Source organism: Myripristis murdjan, chromosome 15 (genome assembly GCF_902150065.1).
Source record: "Myripristis murdjan chromosome 15, fMyrMur1.1, whole genome shotgun sequence".
Lineage (NCBI taxonomy): Eukaryota > Metazoa > Chordata > Actinopteri > Holocentriformes > Holocentridae > Myripristis > Myripristis murdjan.
Window position 1 is genome coordinate 4,056,856 of NC_043994.1, and position 20,968 is coordinate 4,077,823.

At 42.0% G+C, this 20,968-nt stretch overlaps 1 protein-coding gene across 1 annotated transcript in view; it reads left to right on the forward strand.

Annotated features, from left to right (window-relative positions):
- Positions 1-8,083: 8,083 nt before the first annotated feature.
- plcb1 (phospholipase C beta 1) overlaps positions 8,084-20,968 on the forward strand; it is a 31,254-nt gene continuing 18,369 nt past the window's right edge. Inside the window, exons 1-13 of the mRNA XM_030070837.1 lie at positions 8,084-8,182; positions 10,841-10,918; positions 12,934-13,002; positions 13,499-13,639; positions 13,731-13,810; positions 14,608-14,661; positions 15,031-15,106; positions 15,811-15,911; positions 17,762-17,925; positions 18,141-18,287; positions 19,656-19,813; positions 20,487-20,569; positions 20,708-20,792. Coding sequence (XP_029926697.1) covers positions 8,084-8,182; positions 10,841-10,918; positions 12,934-13,002; positions 13,499-13,639; positions 13,731-13,810; positions 14,608-14,661; positions 15,031-15,106; positions 15,811-15,911; positions 17,762-17,925; positions 18,141-18,287; positions 19,656-19,813; positions 20,487-20,569; positions 20,708-20,792 — 1,335 coding nt within the window. The remainder of the gene's footprint in view (positions 8,183-10,840; positions 10,919-12,933; positions 13,003-13,498; positions 13,640-13,730; positions 13,811-14,607; positions 14,662-15,030; positions 15,107-15,810; positions 15,912-17,761; positions 17,926-18,140; positions 18,288-19,655; positions 19,814-20,486; positions 20,570-20,707; positions 20,793-20,968) is intronic.

Sequence of the window (20,968 nt, forward strand, 5' to 3'; positions counted from 1 at the left end):
ATAAGACACAAATCTGATACTTCATCTCTGTGAAATCAACAATAAATAGATCACAGTTGTCACACAGGGATAAAACTGGGCTGACATGCTACCAGTGCTCTGAGGGCAGGGTCGCTAGATAATTTTAGGTGATAAAGAGATGACTTAATGCATTAGGAAAATCTGTCTACTATGCAAATTTATTAGGATTTTTTCCTCCAATGTTAGCTTTTTTTCTTTGTGAAACACAAAAAGGGAAAATCACTCTGTGGCTGAACTTCTCACCATCCTGCATCATGCAGCCTGTGATCGGTGATAGGGGTCACAAGTAAGCAGTGCTTCATTTTAAAGGATCACAATCCAACAAGGCTGAGAACCACTGATCTCCAACACCAGCACGCTCTCCTGCCTCACTAAGAGTATTCATGTCCGTCATCCCAGGTTCACCACATTAAACATACAGATACTACAGAGCATACAAACTGCCCTCTTATTCTGGTCCAACACTCCACACTCAAAAGCAGGATGAAGAACAATGGACTCCAGTGCTCATTTACCTTTTCTCAGTAAACTAGAGGTTAGCTGTAGAGTGAGGGAGATTTTTTTTTGCTGCCTCTGGATCTCCTCTGGACAATGTATTTGGTGCCACCCAACTCCTCCTATAACTTGTAGGCTTTGGCAAACTCGGCAGGGTAACTTTTTCCTCATCCTCCACTTGTTTCTTCAGCCTGGTTAATACTGTTTTATAACCAAATGTGCTGTGACTACGGCTGGCCTCGTAGCTGTTTTGCATCGCCTTGTGTGGACTGTCTGCTCATTATGTCTTCACTAAATAATTTAATAGTTGAGTTCTGAAAAATGAGATCCATCACTCGTAAAAAATTGAGACCTACTTTCATAAAATGACTATTGGCACAAAATTCAAAGAAATTCCTCCACTTTAATAACTTAAGTCCATGGCTGATAATACACACTTGTTGTCTATATTGAATCAATACATTTTGCTCAAAGTTGCACATAAAATGTTTGGGGGGAAATTATTTAATTAGAATTAGCTCAACACGATTAAAACAGAAATAAATTAAACGCTAGTGATTTCATATTCTCAAAAAAAACAAGTGGCTGTTGAAGTAGCGATCGTGGATGATGTGTTTTGGGATCCAGCAGCCTCTGTGATCTGTTGACTGAAATGTCACTTTCCTGCTTTCTTGCTCATATCCAGTATAAAAGAAAAATGACTTGATGTCCTTCCATCAGACAAGACATTTCAATGTTTGCCATCTATAATATTCATACAGCATCACCACCACCGGGAGTAAATAAAATGAAATTTAAAGAAAAAATGCGTACTGTATTTTGCTTGTTAAAAAAATACAAAATAAAGACAGCCAGTATGAAGGAATTGACCTTCAAACGATTATTATTAAATATATACATAGAACATAGAAATATATACATAACAGAAATATGGAGAAATACAAGTAAGAATTAATTAATTAATTAATTATTCTGTCAGTTGCATTTTCAAAGTCTACACCTTTATTATTCATCATCTTTACACTAAGCTATGCTGAATTATTTTAGTTCATACATTATCATCAATCTCTGGATGACAAATATCAACAAAAGCAACTTTTCTTGACAGTGTTGGAAGTTTTTAGCAGTCATATCCAGTGAAACTAAACCTTCAGAGCTCTGCATCACCTCCTGTGTTAGACCTCGGAGTTGAGTCTCTTTGGTTCCCTGTAGTCCTGTGACCATCCTGAGAGCGTTTCAGGCTGCCGTCTGTAAAGCCTCGCTCAGCCACTAGGTGGGAGAACCAGATTGTAGCTGTGAAGCTGCTTCCCTACCAAACATCAAACACAGTGGACGCCTTGTCCACCATTATCAGTTTTTCCACAGAACGTTGCAGACAGTTTCAGCAGCAAATGCACCAGACTTCTCTTGGACGTCTCTAATATCAGATGTGGGGGAATTCATTCCAGTGTTTCAGGCACCATTAAATAGGTTCACTGTGACACCTAAAGAGATGCAAACCTCAGCCTGCATGTCAATGGCAAGTTGTGTCGTTCCTTTTTGGTCTAAATTCTGTTCCAGAAATAAAATTCTGGGGGAAACACTGAATCATTGTAATGTTTTGGCATGGAAATGGTCCACTTTCAAGACACCGAATATCTGCACCAAAGACTGTCTATGAGGATCTAAAAATGTCAGTATCTGTAGCCTTCATAGGTTGAGCCAATTTTGTGTGTTGGCACATCGTACAACATGTTCTACACTCGACAAGTGAGTACAATGCTTCGAAATCCTAATGTACCAAGGGAAATAAGTTCAACAAATGGTGTTACTTGAGACAAGGCCAATAAAGCAGCAGCCACTTCATTAGGAGACACAAAACACACTCCAGAGGAAGAGCACAACATGCAACCTGACACACAGCTCCAACACCCTCACAAACAGCTTGGCAGGAGTGGATGACTGGTACGTTTATATGTCTTTCGATTTTTCAATTGAGAGCACAAGCTGGAAGAACCTGGAAGAGAGACTCCTACCTCTGAAGCAGATTATTTTGCGGTGGAGGTGGAAGCAGCCAGGTTTGGCTTTGCAGATTTCCAGAACCCACAGACGAGCTGAATCACATTAACAAGGACAAAGTTTTGCATCTATATGCTTATCTCAGCATAGCCCTGAGGCTCCTGCTAACTGACGTGCCAAGCGAGAGGCTCTCTTCCTCTGCTGAGCTAAAGAAAGCTTACTGCTGCTCCTCAGTGTCACAGGAGAGACTCTCTGGGATCCCACTTACATTGAGCATAACAAGAAATGACCGCTGGACATTGTCACAGCATAAGATAAGGCCAAAGTCAGCAGGCTGCTAAAAACCAAGTGTACACAGAGGCAAAGATGTATATCTTAAGAGCAAATTAAAATTTTGTCTTTGAGAATTGTTCATTGGTGTCTAAGGCCTTTTGAGACTCTTGAACAAAAAACCTGAACACTGTCTTCTGGCATGAAGATTACAGGAAATCTACAGGAAATGCAACTAGAGTGAGAAAGGTGCTGGACAGTCCTCCCGAGATGCCATCGTTAGGGAACGCCGATGGGGCAAAAACTGTCTGCAAAATTCTTGTCAACACAGCCAGTCACGGTACCAAAATATGCGTCAAAGGGGCACTGTTGCCCATGTCGTTGTGTCTTCAAACACTTCAGCCAGCGCTGTTCCTTTTATTTGCATTTCTTTATGTAGCATGCTCCATTAGGATGGCAGAAGACTGTAGTCACTAATTACATCACTTATTCATTAATATTACAGCATTTTAACATGCTCCAACATATGTATGTGTGCCTACATATGTGATCGCCCTCACGTAAAGAAATGCAAGTATAAAAACACCACTGGCTGAGGTATTTGGCAATGCGATGCAAAAATGTATCAAGTTAAGAAGTAATACATAGCTGTGTTGACACAGTTTTGGCCCCATCGGCCTCGTGCACAGCAGCGCCGCTGCATTTAGCCACTGTTGTCAGGGCTGCGTGGGAAAGACTGACGGTGCTGCCATCACACCCCGGGCGTGCTCGGTATATATCTATGGCTACAGCGATGAACCTGTAGGTATTTTCCAGGCGTTGCACAGCTCAGTGGAAGCAGAGCCTTTCAAGCTGTCCGCAGGCGGGCTCCAGGGTGTGACTGTACGCATCGTAGGCACAGCAGCTCTTTCAACTGCCAGAGGTTCCGAGCCAAACTTCACTTCAAACTTGACTGGTTATGAAACCCACTGAATCAGAGTCCTTATAGATACCACAGTCCTTAAAAACACACTCGCACACATGCACACATCCATATGATACAATAGCCACACATAGACACATGCACACATGCACACTTGCGTCTTTCTGGTCCTGAAATAGCTCCAGCCTCCCACTCTCCCTTATATAAGCTCCCAGCACAGTGATCTGCTGGTGGAGATTGGGGTGTGTGTGTGTGTGTGTGTGTGTGTGTGTGTGTGTGTGTGTGTGTGCGCGTGCGTGCAAGTGCATGTGCCTGCTTGTGTGTGTGTGCACGTGTGTGACTCTATCTGTCTGTGTGTGTGCCAGTGTGTGGGCAGTAGGAGTTTCTTTCTTATGTCTTCAGCGTGTGCGTTTGCGTAAGCAAGTATGTGTGTGTGTGTGTGTGTGTGTGTGTGTGTGTGTCTGTTCTAGAGTGTAAATGCTTGTAGTGTGTATGTATGTGCCTGTCAATAGGTTTTTGCGCATGTTGTAGGGTGTGGGAACTTCATGAATATTAAATTCTTTATCCAAAATGATAAACACTTCTTAAATCATTGCTGCAACCAAAACATTGAAAAGGTTTAATCAAAACTGATGGAAACAGGAATTCTGGTGATCTGGTACTGATTTGTGTTGCATTTGTTTACCAGCTCTGCACACTGGATTTGCATGTACACATGCATATCTTACGGGTGCATGCAGCTCCACTGACCCTTCTTGAAGAGGTTCAGGTCTTTAAAAATATATGTAACAGACTGTACACAGCATGTTTTCAAAGCCAGGGGTGGCCAGTGAACTTGTGTTTGGGAGGAAACATCAAGGAGAAGGATGCGGGCAGGATAAACAAACTGGCTGTGGTACAGGGCTGAGCAGCCAGGACAGCCTGGAGGCAGTGACGGAGGGGAGGATGACGAAGACGAATAAACCGAGCTCCATCTTAGACAGCGCCTCCCACCCACTCTGTGGTGAGCTGATGCTGCTGTGGAGCACCTGAGGCCTCCGTCTCATCCCACCAAGGTGCAGCACAGGGCACTTCATGTGCTCTTTTTTGCCAACTGTGCAGCGCTTCCTACCCGGAAGACCCTAGCTGATGCCAATTAGGTGGGTGCACTTTCTAAAACCGTCCTGCATTACTTTTCACATTCCCATAATCTGGACTAATCACTGCAGTTTCACATGAATCAGTACTTTGTATTCGATACATATGCCATCCATCCACAAATATGTTCTGATTATGATAGATGTGATGACAACAGCCAACAATGTTTATGCACCCTTAACACTGTTGCTTTTCTATACATGTGATACCTCCATCTGGAGTATTGATAAGACACTCAGGTCAGATCAGGCAATAATAAAACTATAAATAAATAAAAATTGCTTGCAAAATTTTGTTTAACATACGATCAGTGTTTTGGTTCCATAAGAATCCTGTTGAAGATCCTTATTTAATTGAAACTTAATGCAGAACAATTAACACTGTTTATGCCCAATAATGGACTTTTCCACAGTTTTAATATTCTTTCCATAACCTTTACACAACACTGGTTGTGTTTATAACGTTGGCATTGAAAAGAAAGAGCTTCTTTTCCGTGTCAGTTCTATATTTTAAAGCCAAACTGACACAAACCCAACTGTGAACCAAAAAGTGAACTGCGAACCGCCAGACATCGAACCGTGATAGTAAATTTGGAAACTGGTGATGAAATCTGGCTTTCAGTATCATGGCAACATCAGTCTGTGCACATGTCTTTGCATGCACTGAAGTGTGAGTGCGTGGGAGGGTGCAGGCTGGTAAGGTGGGCATTAAGAGAGTATCGTGTGTTATCCGTGTGTAAGACTGTGTGTAAGTTACGGGGTCGTGCTGTGGGCAGCTGGAGCGTATGTCTCTTATGTCTTATAAAGTGTATATGTGCAAATTATTTTCTTCTTGCAAGTAACTGTGTGGGCGTGTGTTTGAGACTGTATGCATGCAAGTGTGTGAGTGAGTGTGTGAGCCGTACGTACTGCTATGTGCGTCCTTGTGTCTTATAGGAGAGCTAAAAATTGTGCATTGTATTGTGCATCCACCAAAGGCCATATGTTACTGTTACAATAATAATAATGAGGGAGAAAAAAGGAATATGTTTATTTTCTGGTTTGTTTATGTATTGATGTAGCTTTCTGTACAAATTAACATTAGTAAACATAAATGCAACTTTACATTTTGAGATAAATGTGATTAATAGCAATACTTTTCAGCATTGTCGCTTTTAAAGACCATACTGCTGGTTTTCATATGTTTAAGCCTGTTTACTACATTGTATTTTTCAAAGTATACCATATAATATCAAGGTTTTGATACTATAAGGTTTTGTTACTGTACTCAATTTCCTTTTTGGCCAAAGGTCAAGGTGATCTACCTGTAAATTCTCAACTGCCCCATCTAACATTAATGCCGCGGTTTAGAAGTCACAGATATTTGAATTTGGTAAAACAATATTTCTTTAAGGCACTAATTTCTGGCACAGACCTTCAGTCTGCTGTGTGGGTTGTTGAGCACAACAGGATAAATTAGAAAAACAAAACAGACTATCTTAACTTCAGTTTTTTTGCATTACGTCCATGATCATTTGCCCTGTTGTTTTCATTTTCTAATGAAACAGCGCAGGAATGCAAGACTATTTTGGCAGCTGGCTTTGAAGTCGCTGAGGCTGGAGTTTCCCAACAGAGTGTGAATGCATCAAAAGAGACTTCAAATCAGCGCAGGCAAGAAAATGACTTGCTGCACAGCGACTTTGACAAGAATCAGCTTGGGCAGGATGTTCACTGTGATGGATCACCCATTGCAAGCAAGTTTCAAGCCTCTGCAAGTTGATTTTTTGCATTGTTCTGAAATGAATGGCTGCCCTGAAGGTAGAACACAACACAGTCAACCACCTAAAACAGTTTGGTGCCTTTCTGAAAATAGCTGATAGTAATGGGAAGCAGACATGCATGGTAGAAAATATGCAAAAACAGCTTTATCTTTCTTTAATTTTCCCTTTGAAACAAGTCATAACGATGCATTTAGTTGCATTTGTATTCATTATTTACGTCCTTTGTGGCTCCACGGGCACTTTGTGACAAACCAATTTTATTAAAAGCACTTTGTAGATATTTTTGACTCGGTTTTCGTCCCAGTGCCTATTGTTAAACACAACACATAAGGACAGATATTGCAGACATTTACAGGACCGTGTCCTCGACTGTCCTCGTCTGCCACTTGTTCCTTTTAAGCATTATTCATACTCATTCTCCCGCCGTCGTTTTCTGTTCCCACTTTTTTAACGAACTCTGAAAATGTTAGCTTTTGCATCTTGCAGAGAGCATGATTAATTCTTCCAGCTCGTTTCTCCTTTTTTTTTTTTTTTTTTCAATTTCAAAATTATTTTCCGAGCTAGTAAACCTTACATTTACAGGCAGGTATTCACTGATACCACATTAACTCTCCGCCACTCTCTTCCTCCCTCACTGGAAAAGATAAAACACGTAATGCCAACCTGTACGTTTAGAGATAAACATAATTAGAATTGTCCCCGTTTGACCTTAATCCTAGTTTGATTCACCCCACACTCAATCGCCCACTCTCACTTCCCCTTTTCTGCTACTCTTTTAATTCTCTCTCCCCTGCCTCTCCTTCATCTCTCTCTCCCACTCTCCCACTCTCTTCTCTCTTTGCCTCTAGCTCTCTCTCCCTCCTCCCTCCATCTCTCCTTCCCCTATCATTCCTACTCTCCCTCTCCATCCCTCCCCCATCTGTGGGAAGCTGCTGTTGTGCGCATGTCGTCGATGAGTCAATTTGTGGAGGCAGTGCACGCACGCACACACAGATACACACACACACACACACACACACACACACACACACACGCACACACACATGTATCCTGTCTCCCACCCAGGCATCTGTTTCAGTCTGTGTCTCTGTGAGATGCAGCACCAACAGAGGAGAGCGGGTGAGACAAAGGGAGGCAGGAGAGGAAGGGAAGAAGAAGAGAAGAGGGAGAGATAGAGTCAGAGGGAGAAAGAGGCTCAGAGCAAAAGAGAGACAGCAGAAAGAGATTAAAAAAAAAAAAAAAAAAAAAGAGTGAGCGGGGAGGAGGAGAAGACAATTTAAGTGCAGCCAACACAGACTGACGGATGGGGAGCGGGAGATGCTGCAGCCGAGCTCGTCTGACTGACTTCTGAGGAGTTTCGAGCTCGGAGATGATAGACATGCAGCCGCAGCAGCTCCCTGTCTTTCCTTGAGTGTCTTTTGGGGTGCGTGCGTGTGTGTGTGTGTGTGTGTGTGTGCGCGTGTGTTCATGAGTGTGAAACCATGGCGAGCGCCCAGCCGGGGGTCCATGCACTGAAACTCCAGCCTCCCTCCGTGTCAAGAACACTGAGGAACGGAAGCAACTTCACTAAGTGGGACGAGGTAAGGTGCGAGAGAGAGAGAGAGAGAGAGAGAGAGAGAGAGAGATTTGATTTACAGTGTTTCTACTGTTTGTTAAGTTCTAAATGCCAAAGTAGAATTAGTAATGTCATTGATTAGAGACATATTCAGAGTATGCCTTTTTTTTTTTTTTTTTTTTTTTAAAGTAATTGCTTTGTCAATGGAAGAAAATCATGTCAAGTTGATGTTCTGAATTGGACTAGACTGCACTAAACTGGATTCAGTTGAATTGACTTAAGTGAATTGAACTGAATTGAATTGAACTGAATTGAACTGAACTGAACTGAACTGAACTGAACTGACAGGGGTGGAGGAAAAGAGAGAGAGAAGGAAACGTGCCATGCTGTCAGATGTGTTTACTATTCATTGATTTTGCTTTGGCAGTAAGCACCTATGGATTAGATGCCAGCGAGACACAGAGAGTGACAGTGACTGTGTGTGTGTGTGTGTGTGTGTGTGTGTGTGTATGTGTGTGTCAGAGAGAGAGAGAGAGAGAGAGAGAGATTGATTATGGTCAGTTTCTCTGTAGCCACCTGTTGGTATATGCAGCATTGGTAAGCATGCACTCATGTATGTATGTGTGTGTGTGTGTGTGTCTTTATGTGTGCATAAAACGCACACAGACACACACACAAACAGAAGAGAAACTGCAGCTATTGGAGTTTTGTGTGTGTGTGTGTGTGTGTGTGTGTGTGTGTGTGTGTGTGTGTTGATATGCCGAAGTACAGCGCATGGAGAATGAGAAACGTGCTGTCCGGTTGCTATGGTAACTGGCATGGTTACCACCGCCTAAACAGATTTGATGTGTGTATGTGTGCGTCTATGCGTGCATGTGTGTGTGTGTGTGTGTGTGTGTGTGTGTGAGTAAAAGATTGGATGTTTGTGTGGTTGTGTGTGTGTGGCTGTGAAAAAGAAAGAGAGAGACAGACAGTGGGTATTTGTAGTTGTGTGTGTGTGTGTGTGTGTGTGTGTGTGTGTGTGTGTGTGTGTGTGTGTGTGTGTGTGTGCATGAGTGGATGTATTGAGCAATATAATATGGTGAATCATACTTACGCAAGAGCAAAACCAATATACTGCTGATTGCACATGATTGAAGCTAGAGTGAGCGTGTGTGTGTGTGTGTGTGTGTGTGTGTGTGTGTGTGTGTGTCTTGGTGTGTGTTGAGATATTTGAATCTCTCCAGCATGTAGTTCCAGCAGTCCAATCTGATTGGTTAGATAGCTGTTCAAAGTACTTTATGAGCTGTGCTTTATGAAAAATGGAATTGGTTGCTATGCCAACTAGTGATAACCAGGGAGCCTGTTAGCCGTCTTCCAAGCTCTTTCTCCTGGTTTTTATTCTTATGCATGTAGGCTGCACTATTTTGAGGAAAGTAGTTCAGACAGCACACTGGCGCATTGGCAACCTTTGGAGAAACACCAAAGATTAAAACAAACTCTGGGCTTTCTTGTGTAACTGTAACTTGTAGGAAATGTCCCATCAAAGTTAAATTAATTAAAATAGCAACTGTCAAACCAGCTGGCGGAAGTTTGATTCCACTCTAAACGATTTGAACCAAGTCCAAAACATGATCTCCAGTTTTGTAATACCATACCTCTCGAATCAAAGGAATACTCCAACATCACCCTTTTTCCGACTCACCCGGACTAAGACATGATGTTTGATGCCATTTTCACCTCCAGTGGTTCAGACATTTTGTGTTAGCTTAGCATAGAGACTTGAAGTCTATGGGAGTCATTAGCCTAGCTGCGTCGAACCTTACAGCAGCTGTTTTATTTACACAATGGATCGGGTATTCCTTTAGTGTTCCTTTAAGTTACTTCTACCCAGCCTCTCAGCTGAACAGAGTTGAAGGAAGTTCTTATTTTATTCTCTCCTTGTGTTGTTTCTTCGATCCACACACACGTTCTTGTTTTCAGCTGCTACGGATTTCAGCAGTTAGCACTTGAGATAGAAGTAAGACGTATACACCTCCTCTTTTGGCCACCACACTCTGGCTTTAAACATTACTCCAGCTTTTTCACAGCTTTCATCTCCACACATAGAGAAACATTGTCTTAGATCTGCAGTCAAAGCTGTCACTGGAATAAAGGCAAAAAGGTTTTCTGATCGGCGCCCTTAAAATTTTTATCATCTGCCAGGGGGGATGCACATAGTTTTTAGTTTTAGTTTTTTTTTTTTTTCAAACTTGTTCTTGTTCTCCTTATACTCCATTCGTGGTCTATTTTTAATGTCTGTTGTGAGTGTAATAGAGCTTTGAGTTTTGCAGAGTGGGCCGTAATGAGGCAGCCGTGTCAGCTGTCCTTTTTGCTTCGACACGATCCTCAAACTGTGGAGTGGACTGTGATGTTTTACTCATTCACCGGCTACACAAACAGACGCTCTCGAGCGCGCTCTTCACATGAGGCACAATAGCTTTCCGCATCAGGAAAGCTGCGGGCCTTGATTTCACCTGGAACCGACAAACACTGTCACGGTGGGTTGCCATGGCAACAGGAATGACTGTTGGATGACAACTCCACCGAATTTCATTGCCTAGAATGTGAGAGTTACTTTAAAACTGTTTGTGTGTGTGTGTGTGTGTGTGTGAGAGAGAGAGAGTTGATTATCATGGTTTTCATTCTCTATCTGTCTCTCTAGGATCTGTCTACAGTGACTCCAGTGACACTGTGTGTGGATCCACATGGATTTTACCTCTACTGGACTGACCAGAACAAGGTCGAACACACACACACACACACACACACACACACACACACACACACAGAAATGGAACACAGCAGCCATTTTGACATGAAATAGCAGGTAAACAGAGGTGATACTAATGATGTTAATTAAGATTTCGTTCCATTCAGGTCTAACAGAGTCAGGGTCCTGCTGTTGTTCCTGCTGCACTGACATGGAACAGAGCCTTCATTAATGTCATTAGTAACACCTGTGTATTTGCTTGGGAAAAATGAATCACTATCCAAATGCCATTCTCAGGATTCAATCATCACAGCACACACAATGCACTCAGTGGACTCATGATGTGTATCTGTGCCTAGTTTGTTAGCAAATATATTTTTATAAATAGACTGAGCCAATAACGTGTAATTACCCACCCTGTTCTCTTTCTAATGTCTGGGCTTAATGTATTCAACAGACAAAATGATTTGTAAATGGGAAGCACAAACTCTATTAATTCCAAAATATATAGAAAAAATAAAAGAAGCAGATGTGCAATGGAAGTTTCATCAACTTCAGTAGTCCATATACACACAATTAATGCACTTAAATGGAACATAACCTTAATTAATATGATGAGCACTTTGTTTACCCTGCTATTTCATGTCACAGTGCCTGCTGTGAAAAAGTCTGTTTTCACAATAACCCAACTTTTACTGATCAGATACCACTCAAAGTAAAACAAACGTTTACTTTATTTATCATTTATTTTATCATTTAGTCAGGAAAGATCTCCTCTTCCAGCAAGTCCTGGTCAAGATGGCAGCACAATTAGCCTAACAAAAAAAAACAACAACAAAAAAAAGCAATCTCCCATGATAGGAGGCAGGCAGGCCATCAAGTCAAGGAAATTATGTAAAACAGCAACATGTTTCCTTCACATCAGTTTGTAAAAGACCTTTAAAAATATTCAAAGAAGGGAGTACTTCTGAGGTAATGATATTTTGCAGCTTGTTCCATTGCCGAGGTGCATAAAAGGAAAAAGCAGTTCTACCAGGCTTTGAGTGCACCCGGGGGACATTTAAAAGAATCCAATCAGTAGATCTGGTAGTTGCTTGTATGAGAGGATAAAAGGCTTGAGGTATACGCAGGTACTTTACCTAGCAATGCCTTGGCAATGAAGAACAACATATGTATTTTTCTCCTCTGGTACAGAGAGGACCACCATAAAGATTCATATAGAGAGCAATGGTGAGTGCGTGAGCCTGCACTTGTTCACAAACTGCAGTGACTCTTGATTTCTGCTCTGGCACACCGTGGTTAAAGAAGGGTGATCTATTACACACTGCAGGAACTGAACAGGAACGTGCATTAAGAATCGAGCAAACAGCCTCAGCACAGCACAGCTTGTTTGGTCAGGTGGCTGCTATCCTCCACAATCCACAGCAAACACAAGCAGCGCACTTTCCTGCAGAGATGGATGTCTTGTCGGGGCGGCAGGTTGGCACCGGCAGAGCTGTGCACAATGCGCACAACGCCAAGGATGTCTGCTCTTCAACTGTGAGGTTACCGCATGAATCAGCCGTGCCAATAGTTCAAGTGCTGCACACTTGATAGTCCTTCTGAGGGAGTGCAGTCCATACACCGCTCGGCTTCACTGCCGACAGCGCTGATGGCACAGGGAAGGAAACATCTTCAGCATAATCCAGTTTGCTCAGAGATGTTTGCTCTTCTCTACATTTGAATCAAACTTATTCTCACACCACGGGACAAGACTTTAAAGCAAGCCCCGAGAGAGAGATGTAGCCTATATAGACTCTCTCTGCTTTCAACTTACTCTCTCTCTCTCTCCCTCTCTCTCTTTCTCCCCTCTCAATGCTCGATGCTCATTGTCTTCCTCTCCCTCTGTGTCTTCCCAGGTGGGCTTAAATCCACAGCAGGGAACAAGAGGAAGCATTTACCTCCAAAATACCAACTGACTGTGTGTGTGTGTGTGTGTGTGTGTGTGTGTGTGTGTGTGTGTGTGTGTGTGTGTGTGTGTGTGTGTGTGTGTGTCCGTCCTTCAGGAGACAGAGTTGCTGGACCTGACCCTGGTGAAAGATGTCCGAACAGGGAGAAGCACCAGAACACCCAAGGTCTCCTCTCACCTTTAATTTGACTCTTTAGCTCTGTGTGATCTACCCGTGGTCTCCACCGGCTGCTCTGTCGGGTACAGCAGAGCCACTGATAGATTTTGGTCGTTGTACATTTCAGCAGCAGCCATGTTAACGCTACGGTGTCCAAGATACACACTCTCTCCTGATTTCATGCCGTGGGACATTGAGCAGCAGCAGGATAGAAGCACACAGAGAATATGACGATGACGTTCATATTTTGTGCTGGGCATGCATAAAAACCCTGATGTGTATTTTAAAAATGGGCTAAATCAGTTATGATAACATCATGTCATTAATAACAGATGCAGATAGAGTAGGACATAATCTGTCGTCTACTTCATTCCTCCCTCGTCCCCTCTGGAGTGAGGGAGAGGAGGAGAGGAGAAGCAGAGAAAGAGCTTTGGGATGCAGCCCATGTGCTTTGACGGTGGCCTTGTTTGTGTGTTGTTGTTAATGCTGTTGTGTTGTCCAATAGGAGGCCAAGCTGCGGGAGCTGCTGGACGTGGGGAATCTGGTTGGTCGGCTCGAGAACCGCATGGTCACCGTGGTTACAGCTTCAGACCTGGTCAACGTCAGCCAGCTGAACTTCATCGCCACACAGGAGGAAGAAGCTAAGGTGATGAGCTCCCTAATATGATTATGATTGTTATTGTCGATAATAATTGTGGTGATGATGATGATGACGATGATGTTTATGATTTTGGTAGATGTGGTGCGAGGAGCTGTTTTCTCTGGCCTCCAACCTGCTGAGCCACAATCTCAACAGAGACCAGAGTCTTCTCAAGGCGTGAGTACGCACACACACACACACACACACACACACACACACAGACACACACAGACACACACAGACACACACATGCAAAAATACATGCACACACATATAGCAGTTTAGTTTGTGTTAGATGTTTTATTCATGATAGTATTCAGTTTTAGTCATGATCGTGACTAGGATTCACATTTATGAACCACACAGCATGTGTCCTAATATGGGTAAATAAATATATAAAACAGTAAAGTGCATCAGTAGGTGTAGTATACACCATATTAATATGAAATATCACACATAAATAGATGGAAACAAGCCATAAAATGCAAAGTAATCACACTATCCCTCTTGTTTTAACCTCTGCTCACCTTAAAGTTCATTTACACTAAAACAGTGCCCCTTTTTCCTTTTTATTTTTTAAGTAAATCCCTATTTTCATTGAGACTGAGCCAGGTTTTCTCAAAGCACTGTCTCCCAACCTGCCAATACCATCTACAACTCTTTATGTAAATTGTATAGCGCAAACAGCAGTGGTTGATCTCTAGAACTATGAGCACCTCAATAAAAAAAAAAAATATTGTTTTCATGTGAGGAACGCCCAAATATATCATCTTTAGACCACTGAGCTATCCCCATTGAGGAAAATGTCTGTGTGAACTACTGGTAGTGTAACAATGGAGACATCTTCATATCTCCTCTCATTATACTAAATTTAACGATTCCTCATTTCACTTGGGACCCCTGTTCTGTTATTTGCTCTTTCCTCTGGTGCACACTCACACTCGCAGGCACCTAATCTCCTCTCTTTCTTCCAGGTATGTGAGGTTAACTCTGCAGCCAAACCCAGAGGGGAGAATTCCTGTCAAGAAGTGAGTTTCTAATTGTTATTGCCTTCCAGTGTTCAGCCCGTGGCCCCGTCTCAGTATAAACTCTGAAGCACTGCAGGCACCATCGGAGCTGGCTTAGGATGTGGGGTCGTTGCTTAATAAAATCAGCACAGATGTACACGGTCTTAAACTTTTTGCTCTTTCTTGTCCCTCTTTGTCTAAAACAAAACAAAAAAATCTTTACTTACATACGTCTTATTTTCTGCTTCAGTGATGCAGATTAGAAAAGGGAAGGAATGTAAAAAGTAGCAAGACTGAGAGTTTTGGCGATGTGTGAAGGAGGTTTGGAGGACGCTGAGGTGACACGTGATGTGATTGACAGATGAGTGATGATGTCACTGGTTGTTGCAGCATCTTCCGGCTGTTTTCATCAGACAGGAAGCGAGTGGAGAATGCCCTGGAGAGCTGCAGGCTGCCCTACGCACGGGTAAAAATGCTGCACACATTTGTGTTGTTAGTGGAACAACAGTCTGCCTTGTGAAGCAGCAGACACACCGGTGGCTCTCACCTGGTCTCGCCTCAGGCTCCACATTTGTCCCAAGTCATCAAGTCACAGCCCGCACACAACGGAGCCACGCGGTTTGAGTTTACAGAATGCAAAGTCCAGCAATCCACAGTGGTTTTATACACTGCTGACCCTTTGAAAAATGGGTCAATAAATGAAATTCCCTTTATTTCTCTTTAAAAATTTATTTTGAAAATCACACTTACACTTTTTTCACACAAACATTTTTTAAAGAGCTGAATCAGATATCTGCTCATCAAAATAGTGTTTTTTTTTTTGTTTTTTTTTTTTTTTATTGTTTGTTTTGACAGAGAAGAAGGTTACTGACATGTCCATGGTCCACGCAAAAGGGGCCTGCGGTCCACTTTTGGGCCACAACCCACCAGATGAGAACCACTAGACACATATATCACACACATATAACCTGTTCAGAGAAAGAACCACTCTGGAAAGCTGTGGGCAGCTCTATAGGACACACACACTTCATATTCTGTGTTATTCATCCTCTCCTTCAGTTTTACATTCACATTTTTTGCATTTTCCATCAGGACCATCAAGTTCTATAAAATGAGGAGTTTTTTTTTTTCCATATTTTAAGGTTCCTATCTTATGTCTTATGTTGACAGGGTGACAGCATTAAACTGGAGGACTTTTCTCTGGACGCCTACAGAAACTTCCTGGACAGTCTGTGTCCCCGCCCCGAACTCAGCAACGTCTTTAAACTGCAGTAAGTTTTGACTCCAGCCCGACTGATAGCAGAGGCATTTTTCAGTTTTTCCACAAGTTAAAGTCACTCTGAAACCTGTGGCTGTGCTGGGTTGTCAGGTTCAGCGCTTCTCGTGTTTTGCTTCACTTGAGTTTCTTTGATATTTTAAGCTCCCAGAGAACTAACTCACTTTGTTCTGCTCCCGTCCAGTTCTGTCCGCTCTGCCTTGCTTTGCTCTGCGCTGTGGTTGTTCTCTCTAATTTGTGCGCAGAGGAATAGCAAAGAGGCAAGCAGGACGTTTAACTTTAGAGCAATAATTACAGCCTGAACTCTGTTCCGTTCAATAGAGGAGGTAATGGTGCAGCTCGGTTCATCAACAACAGAGAGAGCATGTACACTGCAATAAGCCTGTCCTCCCAACCCTAAGCCTTGGGTAGCTGCAGATTTCAGACAAAGTTTAAAACGTTTAAAGAACTTTTGAGGACCATCTGGAATAAGCTTTTACCGAGTTTAAACACTCAAATAAAGAAATAAGGCAAGAGCAGGCTTCTTCCTTCCCTCTTCTTTTGAAATAAAATTAAATGTATAGGGATGTGACAAGTTTGTAATAGTGCATTTGCCCAGATTTAGTTAATGTGACCGACTGGAGGTGCAAGTCAGTCTGCCTCAAATACATATTAATGAAAATCTGTTATCTGTTATTTTTATAGCTGTACAGAAAGAGATGCCAGCGGACGTTGGACTTGAATAGCACATTTGAATTGCAATACTCACATTCAACTGTTTGTTTACTCTTTGAAATGTTTGCTTTTCATGAGAGAAATTCGACAACTGAATTTAAAAAAGTGCAATCATAAATTGAATGCAATGACTTGAAATTCTGAAGGATTATTATTAAATGTGACCTGAGAAAACCCAGTGTGTAATTATTCAAAAATTAATAATTACACACTGGGTTTTCTCAGGTCAAATTGAGCACTCTGAGATATGGCAATATGGCAAACTATTCTAGCAAAATGTGCTGGAGACCACACCAGTGTTACTGTTACTGGTTCAGTGTGAGCGTGACAAATTGAAATTTCTGCAACTGAAATGCAATGTCTGCTGGCCACTCTTGTGCTCCCATAAAAGTTGCATCACAAAGAAACCAAACTGAAAATAAACAGTAATACAACCCATTCTAATGGCAGTTCATGCAATAGTCATGAAATGGAATCTACAGATTTGTGTCCATTTTTTTTTTCACGCGCACAAATTTAAATCTTGTCCATGAGCATGATTTGTCCTTTCTGTGCACATTGATATGTAAATATACATGAGCATGGTTTGTCCTGAATTCTAACCGCTTTAGCCATCAAAACAACTTGTTTAATGTGAGGGAAAGGTTTGTCGTCATGGTTACGGTTTGGAAAAGGTCATGGTTAACATTAGGAAACATTAACCCTACATAAGGTAATATAATGGGAAATGAATAGCAAATTCGGGAATCAAACTCAGATCTCCCAAAGGACAATCATGTTGATTCACCACCCAACCTTCCTCCTAATGCGGACTCTGTCACTCTTTATACTACCTCACCATACAAAATATACTTCCAGTTGAAATACACTACTTTGAAAGTTGTGCTGTCATGAAAAAATGAACAATTCACGTCCATGCACACAAAGCTATAGATTATATTTTGTTATCATGAGACCAGGCTGAATAATAACATGGTGAAAAGACAGACATTTAATGTTTGCATTTAAGATAATTTAATCCTTTTAAAGGCCTTTTGAGAATTTAATTTACTCTTGCAGGCTCTTTAAGGACTTGCAGATGCCCTGTAGCTCCTCACTGTAGTACCGAGCCTGCTCTGTTGTGTCTCACAGAGGCAGCAGTGACGCCTCTCTGTCCATCGACCAGATGACAGAATTCATCAACAACAAGCAGAGAGACCCGAGGCTCAACGAAATCCTCTACCCTCCTCTCCGCCCCGCCCAGACACACAGTGTCATGGAGAGGTATCAGCACGACACGTCACTGCTGAAGCAAGGTACACACACACACACACACACATATGCACACATCCTATAACTCCCAATCATAACAGCCTTCTCTGACAATGGATGTTGTAGCCTCTGGGTCAGGCTGTGCATTGCATGTTCCAACGGTTTAACTAGTGACATTGGCTAAAATCTGATCAGAGGACAAATTTGATTTGATTAGATTTAATTTTGATTCTGTTCTTTTGTGAACGTGTGTGTGTAGGCTTTATCTCCCTCCAGGCGTTCGCCAGTTACCTGTCCAGTGATGAAAATGGAGTCATTCCACCTGAGAAACTGGACCAGTCTGAAGACATGAGCTTCCCCCTGTCCCACTACTTCATAAACTCATCACACAATACATATCTGACAGGTACACACACACAAACACACCCGCATACACATACATACACATAGATACACATAAACTCCATGGCCCTATTTCCACAAAGCATTAACAATGGCATGCGTCTCCAGTGACAACTTGTGATTGGATCTCATTTTCCCACTCTATGTGCAAATGCATCATTTCATCACAACAAGTTTTTATAAAATAAAGTGCAAATAAATATTATTATTATGATGATGATGTAGATCTGTCTGAAAACATTCAGACCCCTTACCTGATATTTTGCATCTAATCAATGGCACTGATGCAGAAAATGCATGTCGCCCCAAATAGAAATAATCTGATGAGGAAAATTAACTGAGTGAGTTATGCGCGTCACACTCCAGCTACTTGCTTTCTGTTTCATTTTGTGCTCAAAATACACAGCAAAAGTTGAAATTCATTCTTAAAACTCGTTCTGTGGGAAAATACAAGTCTGCACTAGATTGGTAAATCTCAAGCTGAACCTTGTCAGGCTCTGATTATTTAATTACTCCAGCGTGTTGGAGAGGGTCCGGCTTGCTCGCTGCGGTGGCTAAATCAACTTGAAATTGAACTTGATTGTTTGAATGTGCAAGCGGGGGGGAATCTTACACAGCTGTGGCCCTGATGTAAAAAAAGGAAAGGTAAAAAAAACAACCTAAACCCAGAGGATGATGAAACATGTGTCAGCTAGCCAGCCTCTGTGTTATTATTAGGTTTTATTCAGGGATGTGGCCCGCATGCTGTTCACATCTGTAGTGCTGTCCACTTGTGATCGGGTCATCCGTGTTACTGTCAGGTGGAAACAGAGCCATTAATTAACAGATGCAGTGCATTAGAGAGAATGAGTGAGAATGTAATCCAAACAGGCAAACAAGGCTTTAAGGGTAGAAAAAAAATGAGTGTCAACATCTGACTGGCAGAAGTTCCACTTTGAAGGCCATGCATAACAAAATGAACCAGTGACGCTCATATCCTTCACCAATATGAACACCAGAGAAATTGAGTTACAGCACAGAACCCAGACAAGTCCATCACCCTGAGCTGAAGTTACACAGAACTGGATTTGTTTTGACTTCCCCCACTCCCAACATCTCGAAACAAGACAACAGCCTACCCAAACTCGGTGCAATAATGAGCCACTTGTGAGTCCCTGTATCCTTTGTTTACAAGCCTTGGTTCACTTATAATTGGGCAGCGCGAGTCTAAACAAACCAAATACAAAAATTCAACAGTGTAAACTTTTCAGTCCTACAGAAATGTACCAAAAGGTCTTCAGTCCGGGTTGTCACGAACATGTGGGATGGTTCAGGGTTATCTTGGCTTCTTAATGAGCTCTGGTGTGATGTGGTGTCATTTCCCCTCTTTCAGCCGGCCAGCTGGCTGGCAGCTCCTCGGTGGAGATGTACAGACAGGTTCTGCTGGCTGGATGCCGCTGTGTGGAGTTAGACGTGTGGAAAGGCCGGACCGCTGAGGAAGAGCCTGTCATCACACACGGATTCACCATGACATCAGAAATCTCCTTCAAGGTATTTACATGACACTTTCTAGGTATTTCTAGCTGTTGTATGCTATGATATGCTATGATATGATATGATATGATATGATAATATATGCTATGATATGATATGATGTGATATGATATGATATGATATGATATGATATGATATGATATGATATGAAATGAAATGAAATGAAATGAAATGATATGATATGATATGTGTAACTGATATGATAGGCATGACACAGTCAACCCATCATTGTAAAAGTAAGAGCATTAGTAAAAAAGTTTTTCCATGTTACAAATGACATTGTCCCATGTTGACTGAGGAAGGGACAAATGGTTTAAAAAAAAAAAAAAAAAAAACACAGCTTAGTGTTTTTATCGTCTGCCGTCAGCCAATATCTTCTGTGCACTTAAAACATCTAACATCGTATGAGACAGTCTTGATGCCACAGTGGAAATAGTGCTAGGTGGATTCTGTCACTACTGCTTAACAATGATGTTTTACACATGTTTTACACTATTGTGAATTTGGTGAAATATCCTTTTATGAGTGTTCAGTTGTGTAGTGTAATTAGTTTTCACTGTGGATGTTTGGTCCATTGAGAAGGGTTTGGTAGAGTAGGGAGGAGAAGTGGGAGGTGTGAGTGATGTTGTGTCTGTCATGGTGGAGTTGTTGTCCTCTTGTGTCTCTGTAGGAAGTGATTGAGGGCATCGCAGAGTGCGCCTTCAAGACCTCCCCTTTCCCCGTCATACTGTCCTTTGAAAACCACGTGGACTCGTGAGTTTCCTTCTCTGTCCCTGTTTGGACTTAGATAATGGTAACACCGCCATTAAAACTCACAATACCAACCATCTATCTATCTATCTATCTATCTATCTATCTATCTATCTATCTATCTATCTATTTACCCATCAGATTGAAGCAGCAGGCTAAGATGGCTGAATATTGTCGCTCTATCTTTGGAGATGCTCTGTTGATAGACCCCCTGGACAAATACCCTGTGAGAAAACACATCACACACACACACACACACACACACACACACAACCCTATTATAAACTGCAATTAGTTGTTTAGCTGCATTTGCTTAGAGACATTACATGTTGCTAAGTGCACACACACACACACACGTTTCACAGTTTTATGTCTTTTATTTCAATGTCGTTTATGATGCAA